The sequence below is a fragment of the Xenopus laevis genome, chromosome 6S (genome assembly GCF_017654675.1).
Source record: "Xenopus laevis strain J_2021 chromosome 6S, Xenopus_laevis_v10.1, whole genome shotgun sequence".
In the NCBI taxonomy this organism is placed as follows: Eukaryota; Metazoa; Chordata; class Amphibia; order Anura; family Pipidae; genus Xenopus; species Xenopus laevis.
This window is the reverse complement of record NC_054382.1, coordinates 42,469,134-42,492,689: the sequence shown is the minus strand read 5'-3', so window position 1 is coordinate 42,492,689 and position 23,556 is coordinate 42,469,134. Positions and strand designations below refer to the sequence as shown.

Below are 23,556 nucleotides of genomic sequence, written 5' to 3'. Positions count from 1 at the left end.
ACACTTTTAAATCACAACAAATATCACCCTTTCCATGGTAATTTCACCATGGTGAGAATTCTCTAGAGAAAATTCCCTAATACTATTCTATGAGGAAATATACTGGCGAATTTACACCGGGAGAAAATTCACTAAATTTCTCTTGAAAAAGTGAACTTACGATTTTCAGTAAATATGAGCTGTGTTGTGAAAATACACCTGGCGAAGTGAGGTGCACTTTGGTGAAGTAAGACCAAGAGAAAATTCATACTTTAGTAAATGTGCCCCATAGTCTGTTAGAAATAGAATAAAACATATAAAACATCATATAAAACATTTGTAAAACAAATACCTGTATAAGTCAAATAGATGACAGTGAGAAATACAGCTCCAGCTGCCAACGATACACCGAGGAAAAACAGTGTCTGGAAATCCTGCTTACTTAGTTTGTCTCTCAAGTACTGAAGGAAGGCATAGGCTTGCAGCAGGGCAAAGACCCCTAGGTATATAGGGAGGAACACATGTTTTAAGGAAGCATTAGTATATCCTCCAAATATGTTCTCTTAAAGGAAAAGTGTTAAAATGAAGGTAAAACTAAATAAAACATTAGTTACCATGTAACAATTGAGGCCCTCTGGCCACATGCACTGTTGCCAATGCATTATTTTAAGATTAACCGCCAGATAACCAGTTCATCTTGTGAACACATTAACCCCCAAATGTAATATTTGGCGTTATCGCAGCACGCATTCACACTTTTGCAAGTATATTTGCGCTAAGCGGAATGCAATATTTTTCGCACAGATATATTACATAAGCACAAAACAGTAGCAAACGCAAAAATAAGATGAGTCGCAATGAAAGATGTTTTCTCTGGAAAAAAAACTAATAACCATATACCTTTACCACATATAAAAAAAATGCTGACATATCTACCACATATAAAAACGTACGCAATGCGAACAGTGGAATTGCTCCACGAATATCTTTCTGCAAAAGTTGTACATACACCTTTTTGTCACAACACTGATAGCAAAGTCACGTGAACACAATTACAATGCGAATAACATTTGCACTGAACAGCTACTACTAAAAAACCAAGCGCACTATAAGCAATTTGCGATAAGAAGTTTTATTACATTGATAGCGCAACAGCGCAATAACAAAAGTTCGCAAAGTGGAGGGAAACGGCGGAAACAGTCACAAATGTAGCAGAACTGTCGCAAAGCGAATTATTACATACCCACTCTCGCGCGCAAACTACTCGCAATTCGCTTTGCGAACAGTTTATGCGATTGCGCGTGATATTGCATTTCCCATTTATGTATGTTAAAATACAACCTTTAATTTAAATTACTTAAAATATACGCTGCCCTATGAACATACAATTCACTAAAAACGTAATCTATAAAGGCTGGAGTGAGCGGATGTCTAACACCACTTCCTGCGTTTCAGCTCTCTAACTCTGAGTTAGTTAGCGACTTTAAGGGGAGCCACATAGGACATAACTCTTCAGTGAGTTTGCAATTGATTATTGGCATGCAGGTCAAGTTTAAAGAAAACCATTCAGTTATGACCCAAGTTGCCCCCCTCAAATCACGGATTGGTTACTGCCTGGTAACCAATCATTGGAAACCAAGAGAGCTGCAAAGCAGGAAGTAGTGTTTGGGTTATTATGTTAGATATCCAGTCACTCCAGCCTTTATACATTTTACATTTTTGGCTACTTAGATTAAAAACATTTTTTATTTTGCACAGCCCAGTGCTTATTTTTATACTGAAGAATTCATTTAAGACCGTTTTCACCAATCCACAGTGAGTGCTAGTGTTCTATAAAAAAACCAAAAAACAGGAGTGTACAGATAAGTAACATTATGCGACTCTTCAATCATAATAATTATTTGCCCAGCCACTGAAGTTCTTAATAACCATACCTGCAGCTGCCATATGTTCACTTGTCCGTATTGGCTGAAATCCCACAAAGGGAATCTGCATTGATAGTATTAAACCCACAATGTAAAAAGTGCTGTAAGCTGAAAATGAGAAAAAAAAGAGGGGGAAAAAGTATTAAAAGAAAGTAACATTATGCACACATTTCTGTTTTTAAGTTCCAATATCTAACATATTAAACCATGTACTCTGTAGCTTTACAATCCGTTTTTGTTTGATTCAGTTTTCATCAAATGCTAAATAATTTCTGTGTTGACATAATGAATACAGAAAATGCATACAGTAGTTTATTGAATTTGCAATGTAAATCAATTAAAAAATCCACAACAAATTCTTAGATCTTCAAATGCAACACAAATCATTCACCATTATAACTGTAAACTCCTGGAGAAACCTATGCAACGTTAAGTGCACAGTGTATTGCATGTGTATGATAGGAATTCAAGAGAGGTTTTTGACACTTTAAAAATATATTTAAATCATGGAAAAAAAAATGAAAATCATACAAGACAATATTTTATTGGTATTACTACACTGCTTTAGAACGCATTAGAACGACTGGTATAGGTCAGGGGTGTCCAAACTTTTGGCTTCCCTGGACCACATTAGAAGAAGAAACATTTTCTGGGGCCACAATCGAAATACACACAAGCACCAACGCTAGCTTTTGATTTATTTTATTGTAAAAGTAAAAGAAAAGAGGGTATCATAAACCTCGTGTGAATTTTTGACATTGTGTTTGAGAAACTAATGTCTCAATATCTGGTTGAATGGAAGTAGTTGCAATTCTCAGTGAATTCTCAAGGTGCTCATAAGATAATTTGGTTCTAATTTTACTCTTAGGGGCCGATTCACTAAGCTCGAGTGAAGGATTCGAATGAAAAATACTTAGAATTTCGAAGTATTTTTTGGGTACTTCGACCATCGACTACGACCTTCGACTTCGATTCGAACGAAAAATCGTTCGACTATTCGACCATTCGATAGTCGAAGTACTTTCCCTTTAAAAAAAACTTCGACCCCCTACTTCGGCAGATAAAACCTACCGAAGTCAATGTTAGCCTATGGGGAAGGTCCCCATAGGCTTGCTAAACTTTTTTTGATCGAAGGATTTTCCTTCGATCGTTGGATTAAAATCCTTCGATCGATCGAACGAAAGTTTAGCGCTAAATCCTTCGACTTCGATATTCGAAGTCGAAGGATTTCAATTCGAGGGTCGAATTTCGAAGTATTTTTAACTTCGAAATTCGACCCTTAGTGAATCTGCCCCTTAGTGTGTTCATTCTTGAAAAAAGTTGCTATCAAATGTAGGAGCTGCATATACTGTATCCCTAGCATATTGGGCGATGCCGCTGAAGAATGCTTACCTGCCTTTGTAAGTAACCAAATGCTCACTTGTTAACTGCTTTTCCTGCTCTAGGAAGCCACACACCCCATAAAATTTAAACTACACAAGCACATGATTATCGACTGTGTACATACGCTCTCTGTGCGTGACATTGCAACATGACATTTCCTGGATTGGCGGAAGTTCAAGCTGGGCCGCATTCATATCCATCCTGGGCCGCAGGTTGGACACCCCTGTTATAGGTAATGTCATAACCCATATACAAGAGATGAACTAATGGAAGAGATGACAGATAGGCATAAAGGGATAATGCCCCTACATGACGAATCGTCAAAATGGGACTATGTTATTAAACTGCTTCTACTGACTATATTATCTCAAACACATCACCCCATCCGGGTATACCTCAAGGAATATCATTATAATTGAACTAATGGTATGGTAATATGTAGATTTCTTTAGACCAATGTTTGAATATTGGTCTTAATGTAGAACATAAATGTAGGGAAGGGATTGCAGATTTTATACACTAGGGCAGGGCTGTCCAACTGGCGCCCAGCCCCCCACATGCTGTGTCTGCTTACCATATGTAAAATTTAAAAGGTATCACTACAGAGATTAACTGGCCCCTGCATTGTTTAAACCTCAAATTCAGACTAATCCCCTGTATTGTTCACACCTGTGATCCTCCTGTATTATTCACACTTGTGACACCTCTATTGATTATATCCTATAGCCCTGTACTGTTCACACCTGAGACCCAGACTGAAACTGCCCACATTGTCCACCAGCACTGTAGTTACTGTATGTTGTACATAATAGAATGATAGCTTTCCCTATCTACTGCTCTGTTCTGCCTTCCCTCCCTGTGTGTGCCATTCTCTGCTTGCCCAGTGCTGCTTGTGTGTGCCATTCTCTGCTTGCCCAGTGCTGCTTGTGTGTGCCATTCTTTGCTTGCCCAGTGCTGCTTGTGTGTGCCATTCTTTGCTTGCCCAGTGCTGCTTGTGTGTGCCATTCTTTGCTTGCCCAGTGTTGCTTTTGTGTGCCATTCTTTGCTTGCCCAGTGCTGCTTGTGTGTGCCATTCTCTGTTTGCTCAGTGCTGCTTGTGTGTGCCATTCTTTGCTTGCCCAGTGTTGCTTGGGTGTGCCATTCTCTGCTTGCCCAGTGCTGCTTGGGTGTGCCATTCTCTGCTTGCCCAGTGCTGCTTGTGTGTGCCATTCTCTGCTTGCACGGTGCTGCTTGTGTGTGCCATTCTCTGCTTGCCCGGTGCTGCTTGTGTGTGCGCCATTCTCTGCTTTCCCAGTGCTGCTTGTGTGTGCACCATTCTTTGCTTGCCCAGTGCTGCTTGTGTGTGCCATTCTCTGCTTGCCCAGTGCTGCTTGTGTGTGCACCATTCCTTGCTTGCCCAGTGCTGCTTGTGTGTGCACCATTCCTTGCTTGCCCAGTGCTGCTTGTGTGTGCCATTCTCTGCTTCCCAATGCTGCTTGTGTGTACACCATTCTCTGCTTACTCAGTGCTGCTTGTGTGTGCCATTCTCTGCTTGCCCAGTGCTGCTTGTGTGTGCACCATTCCTTGCTTGCCCAGTGCTGCCTGTGTGTGCCATTCTCTGCTTGCCCTATGCTACCTGTGGGATGTAAGCCTGTTAGGGGGTTGTTCTTGGGGTTTGTTAGCATTTGGAAATTGTTGTTAGGGGCCCCTAAGGTGTTTAATCATGTGTTGGGGGGTTGCTGTATTATCCACAGGAGAGGATGATGCATATGGATTTAAGGGTATGTTTTTAGCAGAACTACACTTTTTCACATGTGTGTGAGTGATGAGGGATTTCCCTGCAGTGAGCACCAGGCATTTGGTTTTTTGTTGTGCTACCACCGTTAATGTGGATATGATATTAAAAGTTCTTGTGGTAATATGGGTGTGGTTTACAGTGGGTGTGGTTTAAAAGGGGCAGCGGCCAACCCCAACTTCCATTATCAGCCCTCCACCACATAGGCCAGTAAAATTTTGACCCTCGGTACCACAGAAGTTAGACAGCAATGCACCAGGGAATCATATCTTATAGTATTCCGGATATCTTCTATTTTTCTATTATTCTGGTTAGATACTTTCATAGGTTCTCTTTAAAGGGGAACTCCACAAAAACATAACAAGCTTTTTGAAAAGTAAACAATTTCAAGCAACTTTGCAATATACATCATTTAAAAAATATGGAGACTTTTAATGATTTTTAATGGTTCATGACAGTTCCCTAATCCTAGCCCCCTGCTCTCCTGCTGATCTTTCTGACTACTTTGCTGAGCTGGCTGACTACATTTACTTTGTATCAAGAGGCAGCTGTCCTCCGCCTGCATCCTCCAAACCCAATTCCCTGCACACATGATTTCAATGCATTGTGGGTTATGTAGTTCCTGCATGCTGTCTGTAAGCGGTTACAATTTGTAACATCAGTGTTTTAGTCCCTCCTTCCCTGCCAGGATTTCAAATGATGCAGAAAGAGAAGAACTGTTAAACAGCTGGATTTCAACATAGAAAATTGCATTTATTCATACTTTATGAAAAAACAGGTAACTGTGATGGATATAAGGGGATTTTCTGTGTTATGCGGGCCTCTTTATTAAATTTTGGTTTGGAAGCCTGAGTTCCCCTTTAAGTATTTCGGTAATCTTTTAAAAACCTAATCTTTTTCAAGCAAACCTATACTGCATGGAAAATATTGTCAAAACCAAACTTAAGTTATCAAAAGAAGACGTTATTCAAGTTATCTGAATCTGTAATTAACTACTAATGAGAGCAGTTTGTTCAATCTATGCACTGTTGATCCTGACTGCATAAACCCCAAAGCTCTCATCCAACCACGTTTTCCACTTCCCCCCAATGTCTTGCATACTTCTGTGATTCTCCTTGTTTACAATTCTGTCAATCATACATTCTGTGAGTTGTAGTCCAACAAAAGCCAAAGAGGTGGCAATATATATTTGAGCTTACAGTGCTGGGGGAGCAACCCTGAATTTCATACTGAGATACAGTCAGAAAACATTGGGAGTTGTCTGTGCACACATGCCATGCACAATTAAAATCAGGAGCCAAATAACATCCCTCTGTTTTTGCAAAAGGAGAAAATGAAGGAAACCCAGCGCTGAAATGCTATACACCAATTTCCCGTGGATAGCATTATTAAAATAGGGGGAGAATGTAATGCATGCCAGTGGATGAAGAAGGCAGAATTAATGAGTTTAAATACATGAGACAGTTTTATTGGAGGACTGTAAGGACATAAATACACACCAGAATCTTTTTTTTTTTTCTTGGTAAAGAAAACACACTATAAATAACAACTTGAAGCAAAACTAGAAATTACAACAGCAAGGTACTTCTATATCTTGCTTCTGTTGAAATGGATGCAGTTGGCATCTTTCAGCCTGAGAAATTATGTACCTAATAGTGAGGAAGCTACACAATCTTGGAAGGAAAGGAACATGCTTCTATCACTGTCTGGTTCTTGCAATGCCACTAAACTAAAAGAATCAATCCATCAGCCAACATGCGGAGGAAACATTTTTCTTAATTAAGCAAACTGTATTTAACACAAGAGTTAAGCTAAATTAAACTGGAAAAGCAAAAGAGTACAGTTATGTCATTGCATCAATACAAATTGCTTATGTGCAGCACATTTCTAGGTCGATACAGCTAGCTAACACAGTATTAATGATATTGGAGATACCATGAGACCATATACGTAAGGCAATTAATAGAGTAATTGCATAAGCATACTTTATATAATGCCACCAACAAGAAAAAATTCTTGAGCACTATAAAAACTTACAAATGTTTTTTTTTTCTTCTCTCAGAGTAAATTTTCAGGCACAGGTATTTAGTAACGGCAAATTTGCCAAATTCTATATCACAGAGCACCAAATCTGTTCAATCTGGTCATTCAAGCTCTTAAATTGTATCTGCTCGTTTAAAAAGGTCACCAAAGAGTGCACCTCTCCCTGATGTGCCCACCTTGAGGTGGGCGATATCGGGCTGATCCAGTAGTGGGCCCTATGGCCCAACAAGAGGCATGGATATAGATGGGAATGCCCATCGGAGGGCCCCATACAATTAGCTGCCGACTTAGTCTGTTGGTAGCTTATATCAGCCAGTGATTGGCCACCTTAAGAAGTATGTCCCTTTTCTGTGGCATATACCGGATTAAGCATGTGTACAATTTTATAATAAGGAAACTATTTTCCCAAAAAGAACAGCTTACTTCACTAAACACAAATTTAACTTTTATCCATCATATTCATTTATTAAAATATAACCAAATACTTTCACATAGCATTCATTTGGTGTAATCTTCCTTTAACTTTACCTAAGGCTATCATTTTTTTCAGAACAGAATGCTCTTGAAACCCTTTATCAAGCACATTTCTAATCTTAGTTTACATAATGACAAAACATACATCAAAGAAGCCATAAAGTGTAATAAAATATTCTCTCTGGCACGGATTCATGCAATATTATTTACTTATTTATATATATCAGTTTTTGAACAAAGTTCCCTTTGTAATTTTCTGTTCCCTGTGGAAATAAAGTAGAACAAAGTGAAATTTTTGAGGCAGGAACACTGCACATTCTTGTTTTCAATATACTGCATAGTTTGTCCCGTGATTACTGTAAAACTGAGGGGGTTGTGGGTGCACACCAGAGGCCAATTTCAAAACGTTTAGAGCCCTGTCTAAATGATTCAAGTAAATATGCAAGTGCATGTTAGATTACTAAATGCAGATTTTCAATATACTGCATAGTTTGTCCCGTGATTACTGTAACACACAAAACTAAAATATGTACAGCAGAAGATATGACTGCTCGTACATACTTATTGAAGAATAAATCTTAAATTGTTTCAAATGTATCCCCCTAGGAGCCTTTATATAATATAACTGTAAGACTGCCACCCGGTGGAGACAGAAGGAACAATTTGTGCTTATTTAGTATTCAAACACATGCATACTTACAGCTGATCTTAGGTGACAGTGTAAGAAATCAAGGTAACAATATAAATAATTATAGTGCTTGTTTAATAAAATCAGGCATTATATATTTTTTCCCATTTAGAATAAAAAAAAAAAAAAAGGACCCTACAAAAAGAAACCGATAATACACACATGATTTGGTGATGAGAGCCAGCCCAGCTACTGTAACACGTAAGTGAAGCTAAATAAAATCAAGGGGAAAGTAATATAACTGTATCATCCATGTTTGAACTTTAATAATGGATAGATCAATAATGCTTATTCCATCATGGCAGCCAGGTACCTTTTAAGATGGTATATTCTCCCCTAAAAAGATATTATCAAGAGTGAACGACATGAGAATGGTTAGGTTTCCAGTAGTATTTCAGCTCTAAAGACTATAGCCAGCTGTATAGCATTAATCGGCTTTCGACTGAGTCTTCTATTGCAAATGAATTTTTTATCTAAAAAAGGGAAACATACTGATTTCACGAGAAGGCAGAATGCATTTGGCAACAAAAACTGCAATGGAATTATGCATATACATATATATAGCTACAAAAAGAGGAGATTTAAAGGAGAAGGAAAGGTTAAAACTAAGTAAGCCTTATCAGAAAGGTCCATCGAAATATACCAGTAAACGCCCAAAGTAGTGCTGCTCTGAGTCCCCTGTCAAAAGAAACACAGCATTTCTTTCCTTCTATTGTGTACACATGGGCTTCTGTATCAGACTTCCTGTTTTCAGCTTAAAACTCATTGCCCTGGGCAAGAGCATGCTCAGTTTGCTCCTCTTCCCCTCCCCCCTCCCTTCTCTACTGTAATCTGAGCCCAGAGCAGGGAGAGACTCAGACAGGAAGTGATGTCACACCACATTAATACTGCAGCTCCTATACTAAACAAACAGAGAGTTTCTAGAGCTTTTTACTCAGGTATGGTAAAACATTCTACAGAATAAATATAGCATTCTAGCTTGCACTGTTGCAGCTAATCTATTGGCAATAAAATGCCTCCTCCTTTAAGGACATATTTAATACAGGGTGTGAAATTAGGCACTGGCCAGTTTTCCTTACAGATTTTTAATATAAATTTGGAAAAAGAGTAGTTGCATACTCCTGAATGAAAACATTGTCATTTTAATAATCATCTTTCTTACAGGCATCTTCCCATATTGTCAAAGCAGAAGGTACACCTTTTCATCTATATCAGGTCGGAGAATACAAAGTGCAGACTTGCTAAATAGTTGGATGATATTTTGAATATCAAATTCTGTCCCTTTCAGCAAATAATGTACTTGACATAAATATTTTTAAACAAACTATCAAATGGCATAAAAATTATCAAATGGTTCCTCTGTTTGGAAATACCTGATGACACTGCTTGATTGTAAAACCATTTTCTCTTCTTGGAAAATCAATAAAAAACTATTGAAAGAAAAATGATCAAATGGCATAAAATCAATTTGTCTACCATTGAAAAATGTTTTTTGTAACTTTCAAATAGTAATGGGATGGCTTTTACGTAGTTGGCCAGCTTAAATATATTGCAATATATGGACAAACAATCCCTGTTTTGTTTAAAGGGTAAGGCATTTTTCAGTAGCAGTATGCACAAAATGTCTCTGTCTTAAATATATTGATAATGGGTTGAGTGCAGAGGAATCTTGTATTTGTCTATATGTATTTTGTGGTCACACCCTCATTGCACCCCCGCCTAATGTTTTTTAAAAACTAGTGGTGAGCGCAACTTTCCCTTGTTTGTTAACTTTCAAATAGTACCAGTGAAGATATTTTATGCACTACAGTATGGCCATGTTTCTGCTTGGCTTAAAAATGCTAAAACTATTCATGACCCAAAACTCACAATTCTCTCATTTTTGTTAACAGCTTTAAGAAAAGCAATCTTGCCAATAAGAATATTCTGTCTCCCATATGTGCTGCGAGTGGTCTGCATTCTTAATTTAATAGGACATAAGACTGATTGTATTTACAAAATTGATTTGTGGAAGAAAATGCTGCTTCTTTGCAGAAAGTACATTGTACCAGGCAGAAAGTACACACACGTATCTATATCTATCTATCTATCTATCTATATCTACACACACACACACAATCACGTAGACAAACCTAATATTTTACAGATCAAAAGAAATTATTTGTCCCTGTGCTCTTTGGACGAGTTTCCCACCACAGCTCTTAAGATGGCCATACACGGGCCGATAAAAGCTGCCGACAGACTGTGTCGGCAGCTTATTGGCCCGTGTACGGGGTCCCCCGACGGGCTTCCCCGATCGAGATCTGGCCGTAAGTCGGCCAGATCTCGATCGGATGGGTTTAAAAATCCCGTCGGATCGCGGCCGCATCTGTTCGTTGATGCGGTCCCGCGATCCGACCGCCCGTTTGCCGAATGCTAGGATCCGATCGTTGGGCCCTAGGGCCCACGATCGGATCTGCCCGATATTGCCCACCTCAAGGTGGGCATATCGGAGGGAGATCCGCTCATTTGGCGACATCGCCAAACGAGCGGATCTATCCATGTATGGCCACCTTTAGGCTGGCGTGCAATACATTGCATTGTGAAGTGATGGATTCTGGAACTTCAAGGGGGAATTACAAGTCTCACAATTCAAGTACGGTACCCTAGGTGTGTCACATAAACATTGAAATACAAAAAGGTTATTATTGACACAATGAAGCAGATTTATTTGTAAACACTGGGCGAATCTGCACCTGGGCAGTAACTCAATCAGTGATCAGTTTTTTTTCTGCCAGCTGTAAGTAGAGCAATGAAAGCAAACATCTGGCTGGTTGCCATAAGTTTTCTACCCAGGTGCAAATTTGTTCAATGCTCATAAATGAGCCACAGTGTGTTTTGGCTTCCAGTGACTATATTTCATAGCTTTTTTTTTTTTTTATTTCAAGCTGGTAACGCCATTTATCTGTTTTTAAATGTCAATCCAATCATTGGATATACAAATACAAAATTGCATGTAGAATTACAACCTTGTTTCCAAAAAAGTTGGGATACTCTAAAAAGGGAAGATTTGCAAATCATTTAAGATTTATATATACTAACTTGCAAAAAGTACAAAACAACATCAAAACTAAGAAATGTTATTGTTTTATGAAAACTATATGGAAAACCTGGGATAGGAGCAACAAAAGACTAGAATAGTTGTGTAATGCTAAAAAGAGCATCCCAGAGAGGCTGGCTCCCTCAAAAGTAAAGACAGGGAGGGTACACCACTCTTGTGAAAATGTGCAGGCAAATATTGCAAAAATTTAGGAACAATGTTTCTCAACGTAAAATTGCAAAGAATTTGTATCTCATCATCTACAGCAAATATTAAAAGATTCAGAGGATCTGGAGAAATCTCTGCACGCAAGGCCAAGGAAGCCAATGTCTATATGAATACATGTTAATAATAATAATAATCTAAATTAATTTTTGTTGTTACTGACAGCAGCTCTGTTAAATCATGAACTCTCCATTTTGCAATTTCAGCAATCTGGTTGCTAGGGTCCAAATTACCCTAACAACCAAACACTGGTATTAATAAGAGACTGGAATATGAATAGTAGAGGCCTGAATAGAAATATAAGTAACAAAAACTAGCAACAACAATACATTTGTAGCCTTACAGAGCATTTGTTTTTCAGATGGTGTCAATGACCCTCATTTGAAAGCGGAAAAGAGTTAGAAGGCAAATAATTCAAGAACTATTTTTAATAAAAATTAATGAAGACCAACTAAAAAGTTGCTTAGAATTAGCCATTCTAGGAACTACCCATTTATTCCAACATTAACTAAAGTAATGTTCTTAGAAACAGAATCGCTTCTGCCAGATCCTCCTTCATAGAAGCTCTTAAGATTTGATTATATTTAGTGTTTGTACAGCATATCCAGATTAAAATGATGTATGAATGTCAGGTTGCATAATAGTTCAGCTGGACTTTACAGTAGTGAAACAGCTACAAACTTGGCTTTATTCGAATATTCTCTATTAAATACTTTAATATGATTATTATCTGTGAAAAAGGGAATTGCATATTGTATTTTTTTTTAAAAATATATTGCAATTTAAAGCTATTAGGAGTCAGTACATTTTTGGTGACTCCGGATACCCAAAATTGCCTCTGAATCCACTTTTTCTGGGCCCAATTTCATGTAAGACAGACTGAGGCAAAAACTGCCAAGTGGTCTATTGAATAAACATTTTACCAGTGACTAACTAGAGTGTGCCGGGCCCCCCTGCGAAAAAATCTTCAGAGGGGCCCAGCACACTCCCCATCCTAAAATTCTCCCAGAAAGTGTGCATAACACATGATCGATTCAGAAGCACTAGTCTTTTTGATGTGTTGTGATTCTACAAAAAATCTGTTAGGGCATAGAGAACTAGATCCACAGCCAAACAATATTATCATAATAGACGCCTGTGCAGGCTGTCAGGAAAGGACATTTTCCTAAAAGAGTTCTGCTCAGTGACTGGGTATTGGGCAACATTTGGCTAATCTTTTCTGCACCAAAGGTAGCTTTAACCAGTCTACTAAAGTCTAAATAATGAAAGCAAAGTTCTAATTGGTTTCTATGGGTTACTGAAGTATAGCGCATTTTCCCTATGTAAGTAAATTATCCCCACAAGACATTAAAGGAAAACTGTACCTCTCAAGCAATGTAGGTCTCTATAAAGATACATTGCTTAAAACAGCTCGTATTTAAAACCCTACTTCATGTAAATAAACCATTTTCATAATAATATACTTTTTTAGTAGTATCTGCCATTGGGTAATCATAAATAGAAAATTGCCATTTTAAAAAATAAGGACAGTCCCCTGGGACCGTATGATTCAGTATGACAAGATTCTTTAATATGCCACTTAATTAGATATAAACTGTAATTCATTTCGAGCATTCATCATCAAGTATTCATTTTGGGGGTTTAGTTTTTCCTTTAACTGAAAGTATTGAGGATTGCTGTACTTGGGAATCTTATGTCTTTGCTGCTCTTCTGCCCCGACCTCTGAGTCTAGCTCATGGCTATCTTTACTGCCCCTGAAGCCTGAGCCTAGAACTAGAAAAGCATAATAATATGCGAATGATAGCACTAGGGCTTTCAGAATAAGCAGTTCTGTACATGCAGATGAAGTGATGTTTATATGTTACAAGTCCTAAACTGTACAAGCAGATCTTCTGAAAAAATATGATAAACAAAGCATTTAAAAGCTACTTCTTTCCCTATTTTTTTCTATTCAAAACAACTGCAAATGCTCTGCCTATGGAGGACCCTAGAAGCAGCAGTTGGATATAATTCTAATGAAGAGAGGTAACAAAATTAACAGGTGTGCAATATGAAAATAACTAAATGGGCAAAATGCATTATTTGTACCCTTTTCTATGCGTAGAAATATACCATTTTCTTACCTATGTAGACTCTCTTGCTGTATCTCTGCATCAGTAACAGTACAAACACATGTAGTGGAATAAGATTAATGATAAACACATAACCACCCCAGGCGGAAACCTAAAGAAAAAAAAAAGATTAACGATTTTGGCAAGCACCACACATCCAGTTTCTCTTATGAACATAAAAAAAAAGTGGTTCTCTAAATTTAAATTTACAACAAATTTACAAATCAGCTGTTAATATGTGGGTCAATACTCAAGAGGCCACAGAACTAATTTATATGGAATGTTGGCCCTTCAACGGCCAGGACAGCAGATTACCTCTCCCATACTCCTATGAAATGAAATGCCCAATACGTTTTTCAATGTTCAACTCAGGATGATGCCTTATGGGCCCCCAAGAACAAAATGATTAATATAATTATATTGTATTCCAGTTTCAGTCATCATAATGGAATGAACACAATCACCAAATATGCATGAAATCACGAAGCATTCAAACAGTTCATATACTGCACAACTTGTATCTCTACCTTAGCCTTCAGGCATTACAACTGGTTTGAAACTGGACACTTGTGTCCAGCTTTAGTGAGACCTATTTAATGATTTAGAGATCTTTAGTACAAGTAAAAGCCACTACAAATAGACTATTGTTCATAGTGGGTTGGACTTCACATCAATCTGTAATAATTAAGAGAAGCACAAAAAACTTATTTTTGTTTTCAATGAATACCAAATCTTCCACTAAAGGCAAATACCAAGCTGAACCTAAACCCTAATTTGTATATTCAAATAAGAAAAAGAAAAACATAACTGAGATAATACTTTTTGAATTCAGCCTTCCAGAGTTGTAAAGCCACATACAGTATCCAAGTGTTCAGATTAATGCTTAGGACACAGTCAAATCTGAATCCTGGAAAAAATTAAAACCCAATCCTGTAGTTGGTGCATCCCTAAAACAATTCCTCAAAAAAAGGTAGTACTGTAGACAATGTGGCGAGGGGTAATACATTCTGTTAAACATAAAAAATTATTTTTCTTACCATATAAAAATAAGACAGACAACAACCTATTGCCCAGAAGACAGAGCCTGTTTTTACAGATTTTACCTGTAATGAAAAACAAAATGTTAACATAAAACTTAGAAATAAAGCTTCAAAACCACAGAAAGTAACTTAAAAAAAAGGATGATTTTGCAAAAAAAATTGTATGGGAAAGGTGTAAACATTTTAATTATTCTTACATCAGGTTTTCCTGCAGGATCTGTCCCTACTCTGTATCTATGGTTCCTTAACTCTTTGCAAGTGTCATTGGCTCATAATGCTGCAAAGCAACTAAAACAAATAATTTGACGACCTTCAAACTTGACTACAGAAATAAGCAACCAGGGACTATGAAAAGGTTATAAACAGAAATGAATGAAGTTGTGCAAGCCGCTCATTAGTACACGCATGCACACCCACCAAGTTGTGTTTCCTAGCTGGATATAGTCAAACAGAGCAATCATGCATATTCTTCAAATCTTGAAAATGCTTAACAATTTATTGGGCAAACTACACCAGTAGCGCAGAAAAATATTTAAGGGACACAGTGGATGATGCATTGAAACTAGTCTTATTATCTTACAGTAGTCTAAAGGTGTGAATACTGACAAACAACACGGTTGAGTTGATTGCAGTTGGGAAAAAATGATCGCTGGATACAGCACTAAACTATACCTAAAGAAAACATATAATAAAGCCAATTAAGAAAAAGAATTTCATTAATCATGCACTACAGTCATCTGTGCTACATGAGTAACTTGCTGAATGGTGACATTTCTCTTTCACATTGTTTATCTGCCGTACATTTTATATATTTCAACTACATCATAAGTTAGGGGACAACAATAGCAAAGTGCTCAGCATTGAATGCCTTGAGAGCCAATGCTACTTTTATGGGTTAAATAGCTACTTATGTAAAAAATATGTTGCCTAGCAAATAAAGGGGTCAATGAAAGTTTTCCCAATACGTTGTTCTGTGTACTAAGGGGCAGATTTATATAGGGTCGAATATCGAGGGTTAACCCTCGATATTCGACCATTGAAGATAAACCCTTTCGACTTTGAATATCGAATCGTTCGATTCGAAGGATTTTAATCAATCGAACAATATTTGTTTGACCAAAAAAAGCTTAGAAAGCCTATGGGGACCTTCCCCATAGGCTAACATTGACTTCGGTAGCTTTTAGGTGGCGAACTAGGGGGGTCGAAGTTTTTTCTTAAAGGGATTCTGTCATCGGAAAACATGTTTTTTTTCAATACGCATCAGTTAATAGTGCTACTCCAGCAGAATTCTGCACTGAAATCCATTTCTCAAAAGAGCAAACAGATTTTTTTTATATATATTTTGAAATCTGACATGGGCTGACATTTTGTCAATTTCCCAGCTGCCCCCAGTCATGTGACTTGTGCCTGCTCTTTAGGAGAGAAATGCTTTCTGGCAGGCTGCTGTTTTTCCTTCTCAATGTAACTGAATGTGTCTCAGTGGGACATGGGTTTTTACTATTGAGTGTTGTTCTTAGATCTACCAGGCAGCTGTTATCTTGTGTTAGGGAGCTGTTACCTGGTTACCTTCCCATTGTTCTGTTGGCTGCTGGGGGGGGGGAAGGGAGGGGGTGATATCACTCTTTTTTTCTAAACACAGCCACTTTACGTGGGGACAGTTTATTGTAACTTAAGCACAAAATTGTAATTATTTTTAGGTATGGATAATGCTTTAAACAGCTAGGATGATAACTGAACCCCCCCAATTACCCACCTGTTTGGACAAAAACTACAGCACACATATATTCTGTTAGCACCTCGCGATACGTTTATGAATTGGGCCTTCATCTTTTTATATCAGATTGGCAATGGCTGCATTGATGGATTTCTATTGAATGATACCGTATATACTCGCGTATAAGCCGAGTTTTTCAGCACCCAAAATGTGCTGAAAAACTCAAACTCGGCTTATACGCGGGTCATACCTCCTTCCGCGGCCCCAGCAGGACTGTCTGTGACTGACTGTGTCGCCGCCCGGAGCAGGTCCAGGAGCTCCGGGCGGCGCGTCCTTCCCTGCCGGCGTTCGCTCCCAAAATGGCGGCGCCCATGGCCGCCACGTGGGTAGCGGCCGGCGCGAACGCCGGCAGGGAAGGACGCGCCGCCCGGAGCTCCTGGACCTGCTCCGGGCGGCGACACAGTCAGTCACAGACAGTCCTGCTGGGGCCGGGTCACGTTTTACTGTGACAGAGGGAAGAGCAGCAGGGCCGGGGTGGGGAGAGCGACAGATGGGGAGGGCAGGGGGGGGAAGTGGCAGAGGGAAGCAAACATGAAATAGGGGTAGACAGAGGACCCTTTAACAGGTACCTGCCCAGTGTCCCCCAATTGTTGCGGCCGGGTCACATTCACTTTGAAATCTGACATGGGGCCACTAGGCTTATACACGAGTCAATACATTTTTCCAGTTTTCTTAGGTAAATTAGGTACCTCGGCTTATACACGGGTCGGCTTATACACGAGTATATATGGTATCTTATTATACTATGAACTGGAGGTTTTCTGTTAAGATATGTGAATATTGGCTGGCCATTACTATCAATAGACTATACATTTGTTATCAGTAATGTAGTAGGAATATTTTCATATTTGGATTACTGTTTAGAAGCTACTGGCATTTTTATTTTATTTGACTTCCATACAGGGGGCCCTCTTTTACTATTATACTGAATTTAGGTCTTACACTTAGGGACATATTTTCTAAAACTTGTATTTTTTATTAATTTTTTATGAAAACAAATTCGACCTAATTCCCAACCATGATCGGACTTCATTTACTAACAATTTAAAAAAATTGTCCGCACAGGAAAAATGTCTTGAGAAAATTGTGCAACAGTTTTTCAAATTTTCGTCTGAAAAACTCAAATTCTTCGCATTATCGAATGAAAACCAGTGTCAAACAGCCCAAAGCGTTTAAGAATCGTGAAGGCAAAAAACATATTCCAATTGTTACAGGAACCAACTGCCATTGGCTTTTACATGACTAACGCTGGCCATAGATGTTAAGGTTTTTAAAAAATCCGATCGTCATCGTGAGACCACGATTATCTTGGAACAATTGTACGAATTGTCCATCAACTAAAAAGACCAATTTACCAGGAAATCAAAGGGTAGCTGCCTGCTTGGCCCTGCAAACATACCGTATATACTCGAGTATAAGCAGAGTTTTTCAGCCCCCAAAATATGCTGAAAAACTCTACCTCGACTTATACTCGGGTCAAGCGCAAAAACATCGAAGAATAGTCTCCAAGAATAGTCGCCGGCATCCAAGAAAGGTCACCGGCGTCCAAAAACGAGACGCTGGCACCTCCAATGGGAGCAGAAACCCTCAATTTTTTGATTGAAACTTACCAGAAGCTGCTGCATTTCTCACCCTAGGCTTATACTCGGCTTATACTCGAGTCAATAAGCTTTCCCAGTTTTTGGAGGTAAAATTAGGTACCTTAGCTTATACTCGGGACGGCTTATACTCGAGTATATACGGTAGATAGATTGCACTGGGGCCGATAAAGATTTTTTAAACCTGGCCAATCAATTTTCTGACCGATGTTGGCCGAAAAATCGTAAGATGTACGATCGTTCGAATCCCACTAACTTCACAATAATTTCAAAAGGATTGGTCGGACTTCGGTAAAATCAGTCATTCAGCAAGAGAAATCTTTGCGTCTATGGGGAGCTTTAGACAAGTTTTTGCTGAAGTATTTTCGGATTCAGATTTTTAGCCGCTTCGGAGCATAATAAATTTAGAACAATTCGAGGCCTTTGTTCCTCTTATATTTTTCCCCTTGAAAACTCAACCAAAAAAATTTGAGGCTTCATAAATAGTGCCCTTATTACTTATGAATGAATTTGGTCATAGTCAGTATATTTATAGTTTATATGTTTCATGTATAGTTATGTGTGGAATAAATTGGTAGTATTGCTTACCTTTCTGCTTGTTTCTTAGCTTCACTGCTTCTGTTAGTAAAAGTGTTATCACAGGCTAGCAGCTATACCTGTTTTTATGTAGGTATAGCCAAAGGATAATGACACAAGCAACAATCTGACCACCACTAATATTACACATAAAACAGACTGGATCCCTCCACCTTCCCCTATAATAATTCATGGAAAATGCTGTGTCTGTAGCAGCGAGCACTTCTGAGCTGAAATTTACCTGACACAGATTTATATGTGAAGTGGTGAAAGGAACAGGCGGCATTTTGACCACTGCTGTATACCAATGTATGCCTAAATTGCAAGCTTGCTTGTAAATCTGGTGATATCCAAGTGGAGTTACTTCTCAAATAAAAATGTACTTGTCCTGGCAGTGTATTTCGATTGATTTATTGTGAAACAGAACCATTCACTTTGAAGCAGTGTTGCTTTTTTATTGTATGGAACAGGTTTGTTAATATACCATATTTTATATATATATATATATATATATATATATATATATATATATATATATATATATATATATATATATATATATATATATATATATATATATATATATATATATATATATATATATAAAAATTACCACCACATATAAATACTTTAAATTTTTTGTGTTAGATAACCCCTAATAAACTCTTTGTATATGTGGAAGGGATACTTCAAATTTACAATATACATGGAGGCCTGGGTGGATAAAGCCTAAAAATTAATACTGCTAGAAATGCAGCTGTTATTTGTTATACTGAACTTACGATATTAGCCCAGAAGTTCACAGACCCTATGATGGTAATGATCCAAGCCTGAAAGATGTCCATGCATCTTGTTAGGCCATTATCTGAGTGTCACTAATACTTGTGCTCATAGTGATCTTGGATGCTACTGAAAAGCTAGATGTGCACTTTGGAATCACTACAGTAAATAAATGATAAGGATATTTGAGCTTTTTGGCTAATATCCCCTAATAAGTATTAACAAAACTAACCTGAAAGCAAATTAAATTGTAGGTTTTCCTTAAAATTGTGGTGTGGTTTGTTAAATCAAGGCTGTAGAATGTAAATTAACATGCAGACAATATCTTCAGTTCATAAAAAGTAGGTATTGTTTCTCGAAAAGAGCAATAAGAAAGGCTACAGGGACGACAAAAATCCAATAACTTACCCACAAATAATATGTAAACTGCAGTGCAAAGATAGCAATGCCTTCATTGTCAAATGATCCAGCTACTGATCTGGATATGTATCCTGGCACTATAGCAATGAAGCAGGCAGCTAGAAGTCCCGCTCCCTGGTTCCACAGTTCTCGAGTGAGCAGGAAAGTGGAGATTGATGTAAGGCCACTAAATACTGGTGCTAAGAACACACATACATCTCGTATATGAACGGTTATGTTTAACATGTTTAAAATCCAATGGATGAGCCCAGCTGTAACCATTAATCCAGGGTATACCTGCAAAAAAGGACAGGAAAGCTTAAGGTATACAAAAGAAATTTAGCTAAAATGTAGCTTTTAAAAAAAGGGGGAGGGGATAAAGGACAAGCAACAAAAAAAATATACATGCGGACAATAATAGTGAATACTGACAAAAATCATTATCTGGCCATACACGGAGATCTACTTCCTTTGAATGGTTGCTTTCAATGTACCAATGTGGTCCTCATCCAATGGAATTTTCAAACTTGCCCCATTTTAACTGGGCAGTCATCAGGAAGCCCCTATACACGGGTCAATAAGCTGCCCTCGTCTTACCAGCCATCAGGTTTCTGTCCAATGTGTCAAAGTAATTGCTGTATAATTATGATAATACTATTTAACCAGTCATATGAGTTGTATATGTATGAGATCTATTATCCAGAATGGAATCTGGAGTATACCAGACAATTTATCATCAGCGTTTGAAGGATGCTTTAAAAAAAAAAACCTAACATTTAAAACCAGCAGGATTGTTTTTCCATAAACATAAGATTTAAAAGTGAAAAGGAAAGGTAAAAACTGATTCAGTTTTATCTGAAAGTTCCTTATATAAAAAAAAACATTACCCCCGCTCCTCTCTCAGAAGTCAATAATAAAACTCAGGGATGGTAGGACTTTGCAAAAGAAGAGATTTAGTGAGTGCTTTCATTTTCATAAATATTTACACATAGTCCCACAAAGTACAGCACTCAACAGGTCTCAACAAATCCAACGTTTTGGTCACTTGCTCAGAGCTTTTCTGAAGGGTTTGTTTGGACGTTTTGGTCAGTCAAGGAGTGAAATATCAATAAACTTTTGCAGTTTTTTCCAGGCCCCAAACAGGGGCTGGAAGAGCAGATTGTGCTCCCATTACATAGAAGTGTAAAATTATGTACACATATAAAATAATTATTTGCACGATAAACAAATTGTATTTTATAATTAAATAAATAAAAACTTTTTTTAAACTATGGTCTCTGCCCTTGTGGACAGATGTTTTGATTCTTTTGCAAACTAAAAAAACAAAAAAAAAAAACAAAAAACAAAAAAAAACATACTTACTGTTCCACCTACTATTCTCCCCAGTGGATACCATGCCCGTTCATCAAACCAATTTAAAAATTCATAAAAGCCATGGGATGCTAGGTGATGTGTAGATCTGTAGTTAAACCTGCACAAAACAAATACATATATAACAAATATACATATACACAGACACACAATATACACATACATTGTTATTAGATAAAGACATACAAACCATGCAAGTGTGCATGTACTCAAACTATGAGTGGGGTAGAGGTTTTGAACAATAAAAACAAGAATACAATAAGTTATTCAAGTCCCCACTCTAAGCAATATGTCTTTCTACATGCAAAATTAGTGTTGGACTTGGTTATTTTAAAACATGGCCTCAAGACTGTCTTATAGGGCAGGCACATTGCTATGTTGATACAGAGCTCTCTCAACAGGTCTTTGTAAGCCCCCATTATAATCTGATCTCTGGCCCAGGAGCCAATATAACAGACCATCCCATTTGGCCCAGCATACCGATGGCTAAGTCGGTTTAATATTTGCTCATTTGACATTCACCAAACAAGCCGATCTTAAAATGCATGTCCAGTTTAAACTTTCCTTTCGTATTTAACTCCAGATACTGCATGAAGTGAGAAACTGCTGAAAGGGAAAAAAAACTATTGAGAAAGTTCCCAATTTCAGTGGGATTGTAAATTAAATTTTAACAGTAATTCCACTTTAATGTATGTAAACCCAAAAGCCCAAACTAAATTTTTTTTTTAATTTTATGCAATGTTGCACAAATTCATGAAGTTATTTGCAAATGTACTTGCTATTGACACTGGTATGTTAATTAAGCAGCAGAAAATAAAAGACAGATTTACAAATAAGTTTAATATCCATTGACAATTTGTAATATATGTAGTGTAAAGTTGCATATAAATATATTTCTTCCTTTGGTCAACTACTTGGGGTTACTTCCCCTTTAAATATCTTGCTTTCACAGATGACATGAATAGTTTAATTTAAAATGAACAGGTGCTAGTTAAATTCAAACACAGGCAACTTCTGCAAACCCTAAAGAATTTCCACAAGGATACAGAACAAATATTGACAATTGATAAGTTTAAAAAGCCGCTATAATATTTTTCTGAGGGACATTGATTTGTCATAAATGTTTATGGTAATTCTGTAGATATTATTAGCAAGCAAAAAGTATTTTGGATTATTTAGTGGTATCACAACTTCCCCTTGTTTTGCAAACAATAAATAAAGGTTGCTTCAACCTTTAAATCTGATATTTAGTGAATTTTAGACTCTTCGTTTGACTTTCTATGAGATTACAAAAGGTTATAGTTACCAGACAGGTAACAAAGACCATATCTATGAAATAACATTACTCCCAGGTGTGGGAGAGAGCTGTCAGCTTTAACAAACGAGTTTGGAAACTCACTAAAATACTTAGGGGAGATCTTTTCAAAAGCTTTGTATGCTAGTGAATGATGATAGCGTTTGTTGGATTAAGTGATGGTTACAGTTTAGCTGACAATTCTCTGTGGTCTTAAAAATGATCGTGGCTATAACACTTTTTTATCTTAACTGATTTTGCTTTTGGCAACTCTATAAAACTGTTGCACTACAATTATGGACATGACAACAAATAACTTGTGCTGGGTCTACTTTTTATTGATTTAACTATGTTTGATTTCTTTTTCCTGCACTAAACAGGACACAAAAATAAAAAAAATAAAAAAATAAATAAAAGATTGCCAGTGCATGGTTTGCCTTAATAAACTTATTGAAATTATTACCTGCAAAAATGATTTGTTGGTAGTTGGCCAAAATATGTATGCTCATGTGCCACGTCAAAGCTCCTCATTGTACATCCTACACTATTGGGACCGGTTATCCTGAATGATTGGGACCTGGGGCTTTCTGGATAACGGATCTTTCCATGATTAAGATCTTCATACCCTATGTCTACTAGAAAATTGTGTAAACATTAAATAAACCCAATAGGCTGGTTTTGCTTCCAATAAGGATTATATTTTATGATGAGCAAATTTTCTCACCAGGTATAGATTAGCGGGGACATTCTGCATTTTGCCATATGTGAATTTCACGAAACGGAGGCAAAAATCTGCCACGACAAAAATTTCGCCATAAGACAAAATTCCCCATGACTTTAATGCATTTGGATTGAGAAAAAAATGGTCATGCACGTAAAAAAACGCTCATTGAAGTGTTTCACTAATTTTTCGCAGTTTGGCTACATTTTTTTACAGGACAGATTTGTGCATCACTAATTATATCTTAGTTTGGATTATTAACTTGGTACTGTTTTATTGTTACAGAGGAAAAGGAAATAATTGTAAAAAAAAAATTGAATTC

The 23,556-nt window shown here is 37.5% G+C and overlaps 1 protein-coding gene across 1 annotated transcript in view; it reads right to left on the bottom strand.

Moving 5' to 3' along the window:
* Window positions 1-23,556, bottom strand: part of stt3b.S (STT3B, catalytic subunit of the oligosaccharyltransferase complex S homeolog) — a 54,909-nt gene that overhangs the window by 16,736 nt on the left and 14,617 nt on the right. Inside the window, exons 2-7 of the mRNA XM_018269299.2 lie at window positions 21,211-21,319; window positions 19,858-20,145; window positions 14,719-14,784; window positions 13,694-13,793; window positions 1,914-2,012; window positions 332-478 (exon numbers count right to left, since the gene is read on the bottom strand). Of these exons, the coding sequence (XP_018124788.1) occupies window positions 332-478; window positions 1,914-2,012; window positions 13,694-13,793; window positions 14,719-14,784; window positions 19,858-20,145; window positions 21,211-21,319 (809 nt within the window). The remainder of the gene's footprint in view (window positions 1-331; window positions 479-1,913; window positions 2,013-13,693; window positions 13,794-14,718; window positions 14,785-19,857; window positions 20,146-21,210; window positions 21,320-23,556) is intronic.